Raw genomic sequence first — 13,940 nt, forward strand, 5'->3', positions numbered from 1 at the left:
CTGTCCTTAAAACTGCATTTCCTTGCTTTCAAACAAGAGTGAGGTTCACAAGGATGCCAATAACCTGCCGCTGCTCCAGGGAAGTGACTTCAGTTTTCTAAGCCTTTACTAGAAAGTGTTATGCGCCCTGTATTCTTGGAGTGTGTTTTCTCCTAAGCTCTGAGAAGATTTTACAGATTGAACCTCGTGAATCTTTATAGTCCCTCTGCAAGAAAGGCAGGAATAGCGTCTATAAACCTCTCGGAATTATTTGAGACACAGATAACAGAATGTGAGGAATACAAGATAAACTTGGCCGGTCCATTTTTTTAACAGTTTAACTGATGAACAAGAAATAATCTTTATACAGACATGAAAACAGCTAATTAATTATAAACTTTGTTGGTTGTAATGAGATTGATAAGGAAATTTATTTCTCCCTATGGTTAAGAAAGAGCCATTCTGACATGGTATACTCATATTTAAACCATGTAAGGGCAAACATTTGAAAAAGAAGTGTTAAGATTATATGAAGGAACTTAATCTCAGGAACATACATTATCATAGCAGCATTTCTGTGAACAGGATTACTCACAAAGATAATGAGCATGTTTTATGAACATAACATTTGAAGACATTTTTAAAAACCTGGCTATGAACCATCAGGTTAATGGACTCTCTTCGTCTTGCTCTTTTGTGGTTAGCATGCTCATTCTTCCTTTTAAAGGCCCAGTTTAGTATGCAGATGAGAAAAATGGAAAGACTCTGTCTGAGAGAGAGGGCTGCTTGTTGCAGGGAGCCCAGGCACCTGTTCCAGCCCTCAGCCCCCACCTCTGCGTCCACTGGCTGCCAAGCTAGAGGTTTGGTGATCAGGGTTACTGGGTGTGGGGTCCTTGAATTTTGACTCACATTTTCTCTGTGACTTACTCTTGTTTTGCCTTATAATTTCTTCCTTTCCAGCTCTCAGCATGCCAACAGCAGCTGCATCATGGTGCTCACCCTGCTGCCAAGAGGGCAGGCAGGCAGCCTCCATGGAGACTGTAACAGGGCACTCCAGCCAACTGTTAGGAGATAGATGCTGGAGTAGGCCATGCAGCACAGCTGAATCCAGATCCTCTAGGAGGCATTTGGTGCAACACTCTGTTCATTACATTTTTTTTAAGTCAATTTAATTTTGGGAAAGTTTTGATTATGGAAAATTTTCAAACATATACAAAGGTACAAAGAACACTGTAGCATCTTCCCATGTACCTTTCTTTTCTCAGATTCAGCAGCAATCAGTCATAGACGGTCTTGTTTTACTGTCCACGGTGTCACCCTACCAGACTGCTAGGAGATTCGTTTCCAAGGGCTAAATCTGTTAAATTTCAGTTGCTTTTCTACCCTCCTTCAGTCTAACATCTGTCACCTTACTGAGCTTCTGTCCTTTCTTCCTAAAGGTAAAATATATTAGTCTTTTTTCCTTCTAATTGAGGCCAAGATATGCTGTGTAAGGAACAGTCATATTTTCTAATACAGTTTCCTAAATTCTGAAGGCTTTGTCCATTCAGTAAGCCTGTCCAGAGCATGTCTGAAGTGTGCAGGCTCTTAAAATATATCAGAGCACTAGAGATCACTGGGTTCGGTCTCAGCTTTACCACAGACTAGCTCTGTAACCTGAGACTTTTTTTTTTAATTATTATTATTTTTAAATATATCTTTACTGACTTCAGAGAGAGGAAAGGAGAGGGGGAGAGAGAGATAGAAACATCAATGATGAGAGAGTCATTGATCGGCTGCCTCCTGCATGCCTCCGACTGGGGATCGAGCCCACAACCTGGGCATGTGCCCTGACTGGGAATCGAACCCCAATCGCCTGGATCCTAGGTCGACGCTCAACCACTAAGCCACACCTGGCCGGGCTGGGACAACTTTCTTAACCCTTCTGTGCCTCAGTGTCCTCTTGTTTGTAACATGGGACTAATAATAGTACACACCCCACAAAACGCAAATGAGTGAATACACTTAAACAGCTAGATGGACCCCTGCACAAAGTCAGTGTTCGACATGTGCTAGTTGCTGTCATCATTTTCTGTCCCTCACCACTCATTTTACAGAACAAAGGACTGAGGACCTTCTGGTCATATGGCTCTTTTATCAGGAGAACTTGAACAAGAGACCACATCTCAGTTCCTTTATTGTTCTAGATACAGTCTGACAGTCTTGTCCTCAGTTATTTCTGGAAGAATGATTTGTAAAGGAAACAGAAGAGGACTGGTAAAAGCACAAACAAAGTAGATGTTGCTGCTGGAGAGTTAAACCTTAGAGGTGTTGTGTTTAGAAAGCAGGTGCTTTAGTGGAGAGGGTGAGATTCCAAGAATGCTTTCGTGTAAGAAGGGAGGTGATTTGGCTGGTGACAGGAAGAGCATTTTGTATACAAGGAAGGAGGAAAAGACAGTTCAAGCACAGGAAAGACTAACAGACCTAGGGAACACTCACACCTGACATTGGAGAGAGGGAGGGATATAAGAGGGAAGGTAAGAGTATTTGCACCACCTGGTGAATGCCAAGAACAAAAGATGAATGGATCCCAGCTAAGTAGGAGCTGACGTTCCGAATGGTTTTATCCACTTTAAAATGTGCTAAACACTGATCCACTTGCGGACATTATTTAATCCTCATAGCAGTCCTATGAAATAGGCACTACTTTTGATCTCAGTATACAGCTAAGGACACGGCGGTACAGAGAAGTTAAATAACTTGCCCAAGGCCACTTGCACATTAATAAGCAGGAGACCTTGGATTTGCACCCGAGCTGATCGGCTCCAGAGCCTGTGCTCTTAAACACTGCCCTGCTGCTCCACGGGAACCAAAGCCCCTGCAGACTCGGCTTGAAGAAGCTGGAGAATGGGGAAGCCCTTACCGAGGGGGGAACTGTCAGACCTGTGCTGTCAGCTGACTGAGGACACTTAAGTCCCAGTTAGGTTTCAGCAGGCAGGCTCTGTCCACTGCACAATGGACCTTTCTAATAAGCTTTGCCATAATGGGATGTGGTTACTTTTGTTCTGTTTGCAGTCCTAAGAAAGCACTGTTTTATTTTCACACACAAGTTATCAGACCATGTGATAGCGTGGTGAAGAGAGCAGTTCCTCCTCTAGAGAATCTCCACAGATTTCTCCTTTCTTGTGAGCCTATGAACTGCCAGTATTTCTCCCAATTTAGAAACCAGAAAATAAGATGAAGAGAAGCCTCACTTGACCCCACATTCCTTTCCAGCTCCTGGCCCATATTTCTTTTCCCATCTACAGCATGATGTCTTGAAAAAGCTGTCTGTTCCCGTATGTGTCTTCACTGTCTTTGCTCCCATACTCTTCTAAACACGCACAAGAGGACTTTCTCCACCAGGCCTCTCTCACTCAGCTCCAATTCTCACCACGCCCCAGCTCCACCTGGCTGGCTGTGAGGCACCTGGAACGACCAAAACGGAGCTCTTGATCTTCCTGCTTAGGCAAAAACTCTAACTTCATCCTCGACTCCACCCTGCTGTCATGCCCCACATCCACTTATCCTGAAAGTCTGTCCAAAATCCAACCGCTCATCTCACTTTGATGATCCCAACCCTAATCCATGCACAGTCCTCTCTCAGACCCAGCTAGTCTTCCTGCTTCCTTTCCTGGCCACCACGCCCCCCACTATCTACTGTCAACACAGCAACCAAAATGACCCTTTTAAGACATCAGTCTGAATGTATCTCCTTCGCAACCATATGTTCTTTTTATACCATGTGCAACAATATGGAAGAATCTCCTACATACAATGTTGAGTGAAAGAAGCCAGAAACAAAAAGAGTTCATACTATAGGATGACCTTCATTTAAATACAAAAATAGGTAAAACCAATCTATGCTGTTAGAGGAGAGGATGGTGATGGTGGCAGAGACAGGGAGGTGATTGTGACTGAAAGAGAGCAAGCACCCTAAGGGCTTCTGGGGGAGCTTGTCGTTTCTGTTCCTTGATTGGGGTGCTCACAGGTGTTTGATGTGGTTAAAATTTAGCAAACTGTAAACTTTATGTACCCTTTTCTGTATTTCCATAAAAAGTTTTAAAAAATTATTTCTTACACACAATCATTCTTCTCTAGACTTAGAGATAAGGAATTTATCAGCATTTATAACCATTATAATGTAAACCCCATGCAGGCAAAAATCTTGTCTAATTTCATCCAACCAATAAATACTGAGCACTAGGTACTGAGCTGGGCATTTTGGGATACAGCAGTGAACATGAGAGACAAAAACTCCTTAAGTTTCTGAGGGATTATAATCAGGATAAATTATATAACAAAGATCGACGTGCTAAGGGCTATGGAGAGGAAAGGGGCAGGGGAGGGGACAGGGAGTGCTAGAGGGGAGGGGGCAGGATACAGTGTAAACAAGGCAGGCAGGAAAGGCCTCGTTGAGAAGGTGACATTTGGGCCAACACTTATGAGGTGAGGGAAGGAGCCCAGTGTATATCTGGGAACAGAACCTCCTGGGCAGCGGGATTGGAAAGCTCAGGCCTGAGGCAGAAGCAGGCTGGGTGTGCACGAGCAACAGCAAGGAGGCAGTGAGACTGCAGAGGGAGCCAGACAGACTAGCTGGGGATGAGGTCAGAGAGGTACCTGGGGCAGGTCACTGAGGGCCTCGTAGGCCTCCGTAAAAACTCCAGAGTTTTAGTCTGCATGAGACGAGGTGGGGGTGGGAGAGTAAATGTTTGCCTAAACTGGTTTTATTTCGGTTTCAGCCACTTTCAGTGGCAGGTGGTTGATTCTCATTACTGTAAATATACTTCAGTGTATCCATTCTACTATGGGTGGACACTGAGGTATTTCCACTTTGAGTCTTGCATAGAGTGCTGCTATGAACACCCTACCGCACATCTTTTGGTAAACTACTGTATACAAGATATACCAATTTTAAAGAAACTGAACAAGAAATATCAATTCTTTGTATTTGAATAACTTAAGTAACATGTTAGTTCCTATGCAAGTCAGACAGTCAATACTTATGGTACACATTAGAGGTAAACTCTCAGGTATATATTAGGGTAAGGCAGTCAAGTATACAAGGCAGAGAATGCAAAGATATGTCAACTAGATTGCTTGCCCTCAAGGACCCTCTTGTCTCCAGTTGGGGGTAAGACATATGCACATGAAACAGCACCTGGCAAGGACATGGGTGGGAAATGCCAAGTAATATCCTAGGCAATTTGCCCCGTAATCATTCTGAAGTGGGCAAGGTCATTGGATGGTGTTGATATAAGGTTTCACAGGGAATCTGGCAATTCTGTAGAGCCTGAAAGCATACAGGCTTTGGAAAAGCAGCCAACTTTGTAGACATTATCTGGGCTAGAGAAATAGAATGACGGTTTGAGTTTGAGGGGGTCATGGGTGGTCAATCTGAGTAAGAGTAGGGGCTAGGATTCATCTTAAAGCCTAGTAGGGCTCTATATGGATATATTTCTCAAGTAAAGCAAATAGCTACGTTCTGACCTGGGAATACTTATATATTCCCCCATTTCTCTATCATTTCAGTATATTCATGCCACATTACTAAACCTCCAAATCCATAAGGTCTAAATGATTTGAATATATATGTATTTTTAGACTGGCAAAGAAAACTCACCCAGTGTGACTGTAGCAGGCCCCGAGGCGGAAACTAAGACAGGCCAGACTCTGGAAAACAGCTCGTTAATGGCTGAGCTTCTGAGCGACGTACCCTTCACCTTGGCCCCGCATGTGCTGGCAGTGCAGGGCACCATCAGTGACCTTCCAGACCACTTACTCACCTGTGACATCAGTGAAAACCTATCACGGTTTTGGTATGATTTTACTCTTGAAAATTCAGTGCTCTGTGATTCATAATTTTTATGTTTGTTTGTACCTTTACAGCTTTAAAACAGAAGTTTGCTTATTGTATTTAACCTGTTTGATGTTTTTTGCTGTTTCACTGTCTAAAGGCCCTCAGAGAAGCAAGGATCATAAAGTAAATAACATTATGTTCACTGCTCTGTTTTTCAGAATGAAGTATATTTGTATAAAAATTGAACCTAAGTTCTACTTCCTTTCTGCCAAATAATAAATATAAAAATTAGGTAATCGTAGTTTTATGAAAGGAGTAGATTCCTTCAACCAAGCTTTCAAAATATAACACCTCACATTTATCTTAGAACTGTGAAAAAGAACTGTGGCGTTTTCCTTGGTTACCACAAGTCTGACGTCTGCCCCTAGAGTGAGTGTGAATTCTCTTCTCTGACTTGGAGGAAGCCTGAGTTAATACTATTGTCTTTCTTCCAAAGTGTTTATGAATGAGTTCAGAAAAAAGTCTTCAGTCTTGATATAGACACTGATGTGGAAATTGAAAACTTTTCCTAAAAAGCAAGGGAGTTTGCTGATAGAAGAATGCTCTGGCTGCTGTTTCTTTAAGTGATAAATTTCAGTTTCCTTAAGCCCCTGGCGGACCTTTGCACCGTGATTCCTGCGCTCCGGCCTTTGATTCTGTCTGCCTCTGTGCCTCTTCGGAGTGTGCTCCCCCGCCAGCTTTCCAAAGACTTCCCTGCTTCTGCCTCAGTGGCATCTGTTCTCCTGACCACGTATGTTCCCAGTGTAGGAAGAGATCCATGTTCCCTTTCAACCTCCCAAAGACCAACATCTCACGATGATACATATGATTTGCTGGTAACACCCTTACTTAGAAATTTGTTGGCCGTAATACAGATGGAAATGTTTTACTGCTAGAAAAACTGAAATCAGCTCATTTCCAGTTAGAGTATAGGCAATACACTAGATGGGACTTTTAGTTCTTCAATGTCCATTATTTATTCCACCTAAAACAGAAAAGAACTGCCATTGATCAATAAACTGCGAAGGGAAGTGGTACATTGTGATAGAGTGTTTTCTGTGCCATGTAAAATTTGAATCACACCTATTCTGAATGGTAGCAATAGGATTTATTAATTCTTTGCCAGGTTTTAAGTATATTTTTCACAAAGACAGAGTGCCATAGCAAAACTGAACACTGTGCATTAAAGGTACATGAATTACTCAGTTTTAATGTGTTCTGCATGTTTGTTTAATAAATGTGGCATGTTCTTGATAAAAACACTGTTATTTAAAAGATAAAGGAACATTTCTATTGAAAAAAATGTGTCATTTACAAATTATATTACCACATGAGGTAAATTAGATGTGTACATAGTTTTCGTAAAACATCAGTCTAGGAAATATGACTTATTTCTAACAAACTAAGTTAGTTTTGTTATAACTAACAAAAATGTGAACATTTTACAGCAGTTTTTGTGAAAGCTCATCCTTTTTAATATCCATGTTAATGTACCTTAAAGCTCAATGTAAGTATGTCGTCAATTTATCCAATATGTGTTAAATTTTGTCTTAAATACTTACTTATACATTTCACTTGTATTTATGTCTACCATGCTATAAATATGCTTATACATATTTTCACTTGTCTAAAAAATTGTTATATTTAAATAAATATGAATAAAAATAAACTGATATTTTGCTTAATTTCAGATACAGAAAAATGATTTTTTAATATGCCTGTATTGATTTCAGAGGGAGGGGGAGGGAGGGAGAGACAGAGAAACATCAATGAATGAGAAAGTCATTTATTGGCTGCCTCCTGCATGCCCTCCACTGGAGACTGAGCCTGCAACCCAGGCATGTGCCCTGACCAGGAATTGAACCTTAGTCTCCTGGATCCTAGGTCGATGCTCAGCCACTGACCCACACTGGCCAGGCCAGAAAAATTATTTTCTTTTCATTATTCCTGTCTGAATGCAAGTTATTGATTCTTTGGGAGGCAAATATTTAAGTAAATAGTTTATGTGGTATAGAGAAAAGTATGACATTTTCTCTTATATGTAAGTTTTAAGGAATAACATTGAAAATGGAAACATCACTCACTAGTTCTGGCTTAATAGGACTGAAGAGATTTGAGAGAAATCACATGAACATCTCTAGATAGATCCCATCAACACAAAATATAGTAAGTACCAGTGTTAATAACCTATTATCAAAAACATGGTAGAAATGACCATTTTAATTTTCTCATCCTGTATATAAATCACTGTTCCTATTTTAAAATTGGAAGAAAACATTGGAAGACAAGCAGCCAACTAACTCCACCTTCAAGAGAACCTTGAAGCCTAGAAAGGTTAAATGACTTAAGTCACCTCATTAGTGATAAACATTTACTTGACTAGTGTTAATAATGATAATGTAAATTACAACAAAGCTGTATGCTGTGGAAGGAGAGTTCAGGCATTTGAGGCAGGCAGGCAAAGCTCATAGTGGCTCCCTCACTTACAGGCTGTGGGACTTTGAGTCAGTCCTCTAACTTCCAGTGCCCTTAGTTCCTGTACTTGTTAAGTAGTAACTGTGTGCACCTTGCAGGGTTGTGTTAGGTTTTGGATGGTGCATGTCAAATGCCTGGCAGTGCAAAGCTTGACACATCATCAGTGTTCTGGGAAACAGGACTGTTATAATTCTCATTACTAACCACACACATACGATAGTCTAATGAAATGCAAAATATGTATTAACTGAACTTCTTAAAGAGTAATATAAAAAAAATAGCTACCTACATTGATTGTACATCCCTCCCAACCATTATTTTTTTCCGTATTAAGTACTACCTCACTTTGAAAAATATTCCTAAAATATATTAGTTGACTCTTCTGCAGGTCCTTAGTTAAGAATTCCATAGAAACACTTTTTTCCTCCTATTATCAAGCATCATGGTTTTATCCCCCTTAACAAGTTATCATTATAAAGTCCTGTAGGTATGGAATGTACAAGTGATTTTAATGAATCTTATTTTTATCCCTAAAATATATGCAGGGAGTTGCATGTAATTTTTTTCAGCTTTTTAAAAGTGGCATTTGCATCCTTTCCTAAAAACAGAATTGGAGGGGCAATTCTGACCAATTTATTATTATACTTAATTAAACTGATTAACTGAACTTTTAAAATTGTATCATTAAATGTTAACAAAAGCACGTTTCTTGTTAATGATTCTAGAAACCCCACGCTAGGTTTTTTTTTTAAGTAAACATTCATTGACACCAACATTTTCCTACCCTTTCTCAAAGTAAAATGATAAATTGAAAACAGTATGAAAGAAATATCTTCTAAACTTCTGAAAGACCTGATTTCTCATAATTCTAAAGGAAAAATAGAGAGTAGCAAAGAAATAATCTCACCCTTGTTCTAAAACAGTGGTCCATCAGACCTTACCCCTTACCTCTCCTGATAACAACTGATCAGTAAATGAGCAAGCACTGTCCTCAGTAATCTAGCAGAGAATGTGTTACCTTCAGAGATTAATACATTGTCCTATTAACCATGTCATTAATAGCATTCACATGAAATTTAAGTGTATTATATAGGTGGCTGAAGGATGTAGCATCTTTTAAAGCCATTGAGAAATATGGGTTTGTGGACGTTATCTTTGAGCACTGTGTCATGTTACTAAGGCCATGACCTAAATTTGACTGGGAGATCTAAAACTCTCAGAATTGGTCTGACTCCATTCATACAGCAGTGGCCTTACAGATAAAGTATTCTTACGTGCCAGGGAAATGACTTTTTATGCCCTATGGTTTGGTGGATAGATGTGGGTGAAAGAGAGAGAGAGACTTAACTCTGTTAAAGTCAGTATCACAATGGGTTAATCATCATTTTTTAATTTAAATAAACTATTTTAGAATAGTTTTAGATTTAAAGAAAAGTTACAAAAGCAGTGCAGCATTCTTGAATACCTCTCACCTAATTTCCCCTAATAATAGCTACGACTAAGAAACCAACATTGGAACATTACTATTAACTAAAATCCACACCATTCAGATTTCATAGTTTCCCCTAATGTCCTTTTTCTCCCTAGCATCCCATCTGGAAGAATCCATTATACTTAGTCCTCTTTAGGTTCCCTTTGGCTGTGACAGTCTCTCAGACATTTTATTTATTTATTTATGATTTTCAGTGACTATCACAGTTTTGTGGAGTACTTGTCAGACAAGTACTATCTAATGGTTTCACATGGTTGGACTGTGCTTATGGGATTTTGCAGGGATATTGCAAAGGTGAAATGCCCTTGAATGAGACTGTATCATGTCAAGGGTACATGCTGTCAACATGACCTCACTGCTGATGTTAACCTGTATAAGTGGCCAAGGCAGAGTGCACCAGGTCTCTCCACTGTAAAGTAACTCCTCCCCTCCCCCCTTTTATACCCTACTCTTTGTAATTCAATCAAAAAGCATAGCCCACACTGAAGGGATAAGGAATTGAGGGGTTAGTAGCCATATAAACTATTTGGAATTTTTCTGTATGAGAGGCACGTCTCTTTTCTCCAATTGATTTATTTATTGATTTATTTATCATTTACTTATATTGGGACACCAATTCTAAATCAGTGGTGGCCAAGAGATATGTTTACATTATTATAAAACTAATAAAGAAGTTTTGGAACATTTTACATGGTGCAGATGAATACCATGTTGGATATAACATATTCTATAATTTCCTCAGAATTAATCTTCCTATAAATACCAGATGTATTTCTCTTTAACTTGCCATGACTATAACTATTCAAAATAGAGCTTCCCTTTGGGGCTACAAGTGTTGCATTGTAAATGGTGCCCTCTTAGATGCTTGGTCTTTCCCTACCTCATTCCCACAAAGATTGTATCTTACCCATAATGCTATTCTTCACCAAGTGTTGAAGAAGCAGGTTCCAGGATAATCATTTTCCTCTTTAAAAAAACCACGATACTCATGATACAAAGAGCTCTTCTCTACAGCTGATGACTTTTTTTTAGCAATAGCAAAAACAAAATTTAGCTCCTTAAGATTCTAAGAGAAGAAATGTTTCATTTTCTCCTTTAAGAAGTAATTTTAAGAGCAGCCTAATGCAGTCTTCTTTCAGAGGGAAGACATGCCTTCAAGGAACTTGTCATACTTCTGATTAACCAAAACTCAACTGTGTGCTAAAGCAAAGTTGATCTCATCCAGTTTCCATTGGGGGGGGGGGGGGGAGGCAATCAAAGTAAATAGTGTCTTATTTTTTGTCCTTGGAAGAAACCTGAATATAGTTCTTTGTCAAGAGTTTTCCCAGTCCCAATTTTCACCCCTACAAAGGAAATAAATTCCTTACAATCAAAGGTAAGGCAAAGGATAATTGCATCCAGAACAACCCATCAGTAGGCTAACTCCAAACCAGCTTGTTAGTTACAACCCAGGCCAGAGAGGGAGTCAGACCATTTCAGAGGTCAGTTAAGGAGACGACCTCCCACTTGGGACTGCTGCCAGGGACGTACAATCCAGTGTCTGACATCTGGGTTTTGCAGCTGTGAAGCCGACCCCTTGTGTGGCCACAGGTGTTGGCTATAACTCAGATGCATAGAAGAAGGAACCAGGATAATGTCAGTTTCAGTCTGCATATGTGTATTTATGTGTAAAGGTTTTTCTTTTAATTCTGTTTTTCAAAAATGTACATAATTTATTTTGTTTCAAAATTAATGTATTACTGCATAATGGCAAGGAACATTTGGGAGGCTAACAAAAAAGAAGCTTTTGTTCATGAACAAGGACAAAACAAAGCCAAGTTTTTACACCTACAGGGTACACTGTACACTAACATTCTGTGTGTGGCATTGTTAGCTCAGTCATTTGAATAGGCCTTCTCAGGACCAAAAAGAAAGAAATGGATGCTGAACAGCAGACAGGCAGCTGGCCTAAGATAAAGCCTAACTACTCATTCTCTGTACATTATCTCCCGCCTAATCCTTGTTTTGGATCGTCACAAGATTCTGTGTTTACCAGTATGTATTTCTGAGCATGGGACAGACTATCTAGTTTTCTCTCTCCCACTATACCTAAGCTGTAACCATCAGCTAACACAGCTTAAAGCAGTAACACTGGGCTTTCCTCTTCCCCTTGCAAGAGACTTAGCTGCTGTTAGTGAGGCAAATCTAGAAGTTTCTACCTCACACAGGTATTGGCGGTTCCTGACCCTAAAGATAAGGGCAGCAGTAGATATGAAGAAGATTAAGAGGATGGAATGACACTGGTAAGATCTATAAAGAGCCAAAGTCAAAAGCATTTTAAAAATATGTCTATACTTCCATAATTAAATATATACTCCCTCCTTCTTGTGCCTGCTTCACAGCCTGAAATTAGAAATTTCATGCCAGAGGAGGGAATCTTTAGATGTCTTCTTCCTATCGAATCTCTTCTAAGGAGAAATGCTTGAATCCTTAGGCCAATGTTTCTTTACCTTTTAAAGCCTATGTGCCCTGCAATGTTTTTTTCACTGTCTGCTTTCTATTTTCCTCCAGCCAAGAAAATTGTTGACAGTTTTACTTTGTACAAAGACAAAAATGCCTTTTCAAAGTACCGCCACCACCCCATTTCCCTGAAGAATCTATGCTCTTATTGATGTTCTATCAGACTTGTGCTTAGCACATAACAAATCCTCAATCAAGATTTGTTGAATGAACAAGTGAACCAATGAAATAAATCATGAAATAATCTATAAATGAGACTTTCCAAAAGCAAAGGAATCAAATTTCAAAACTTGGGTAGTTTTTCAGGCCCCAGTAAGTTCCCCCAATTACCGCGCTGTGTTTACTCAGCTGAAAATAATGCTTAGTTTACCAAGCCTCTACAAATTGTGCCTTTGGTCTGTTTTGGGTCTTAGCCGTGTTTTTCAGGTTGTGTTTTCCTCTGCCCATAATGACTACGTATGTCCTCATGATGAGTAAGAACAGATTCTAGACAATACAGTGTATTTTGGTCCTGTGGAGGGACTCACTTGAGGCTTTATCTAGCTGCCAAGTGTCCCTTCTGTGTTCTTGGTTATGTTTGCATATATTCCTGTCCCAGAATTTATTAATCCTATCTGACCTGTCCTTGAAAAATGTTTTCCATTTTCAGATGCTTTCCTTCAAACACATCTGGGTATTTTAAATTACCTTGTTTTAGAAACACACTTTTTTCCCTAGAGGCAGTAGTGCATGTTTCTTTTAGTACACTTCTATATCTGTCCTACATTTCCTACTCCGCCAATTCTCTTCCCTTGTCATATACACATGTTTAGTTCTTTCCCCTCCAACTCCAGCTATAAACTTTTTCCTCTCTTTAGAGTCAAGCTTCTTGAGAAACTGGCCTATATTTGTGTCTCCACTTCCTTACTTTCCATTCACTCCTCCACCTACTGTAGTCTGACTTCCCCTCCCTGGTTAGAACCTCCACCGAACTGGTTCATACAGGAGCCACCTCCAACTCATTCTACTGCTGAGATTGTTTTCATCCTTGATAACTGTGACACTGCTTTTCTCAACTTCATTCCATCTCAGACTATTGGGGACTTCTTTTCCTTACTCCATTCCTGAAATGTTGGTGTGCCCCAGAGTTCCATCTTTTGCTCTTTCCCTTTGTCTTCTGCCTGCACAGTCACATTCATGCCTATCTGCCACTGTTGACATCCAGATCGATCTCTGGCTCAGAACTCTCTCAAGTTCCATGTCCATGTCCATAGTTAGACACAGTGAGACATCTCACTTGACTCTTAGTTTCTATCACAAATCATGGTGGCTGTTGTTTTTATTTGCTCCCCACTTTTTCACACCCCCTTCCATTGCTCCACTTTTTGGGGGGGAGTTCCTTTTTACTCTGTATGGTCCTGATGGGAAACAGCATACTATTGTTACCATTCCTGCATCCCAAGGTGCAGACACATAACCTGACCTGACTTATTTTGCTGGTGTACCGCTAACAGCCATCCTTCCCTCCATGTTTCAAGTCCTCATTACATCATTTCAAGCCCTGGATTACCCAAGCAGGAAATCTAGGGGTCTACCCATTTTTCCTTCTTACTCACCTCCGTACTCAATGGATGATCAACTTTGATTAATTATGTATCT

At 40.0% G+C, this 13,940-nt stretch overlaps 1 protein-coding gene and 1 long non-coding RNA gene across 2 annotated transcripts in view; one reads left to right on the top strand and one right to left on the bottom strand.

Moving 5' to 3' along the window:
• The window catches only part of UMAD1 (UBAP1-MVB12-associated (UMA) domain containing 1), a 182,270-nt gene extending 174,765 nt beyond the window's left edge, over positions 1-7,505 (top strand). Inside the window, exon 4 of the mRNA XM_087821177.1 lies at positions 5,602-7,505. Coding sequence (XP_087677303.1) covers positions 5,602-5,859 — 258 coding nt within the window. The 3' untranslated portion in view covers positions 5,860-7,505. The remainder of the gene's footprint in view (positions 1-5,601) is intronic.
• The window catches only part of LOC107541709 (uncharacterized), a 54,762-nt gene that overhangs the window by 26,756 nt on the left and 14,066 nt on the right, over positions 1-13,940 (bottom strand). The window lies entirely within an intron of this gene.

This window comes from Miniopterus natalensis, chromosome 10, assembly GCF_054644295.1.
Source record: "Miniopterus natalensis isolate mMinNat1 chromosome 10, mMinNat1.hap1, whole genome shotgun sequence".
Lineage (NCBI taxonomy): Eukaryota > Metazoa > Chordata > Mammalia > Chiroptera > Miniopteridae > Miniopterus > Miniopterus natalensis.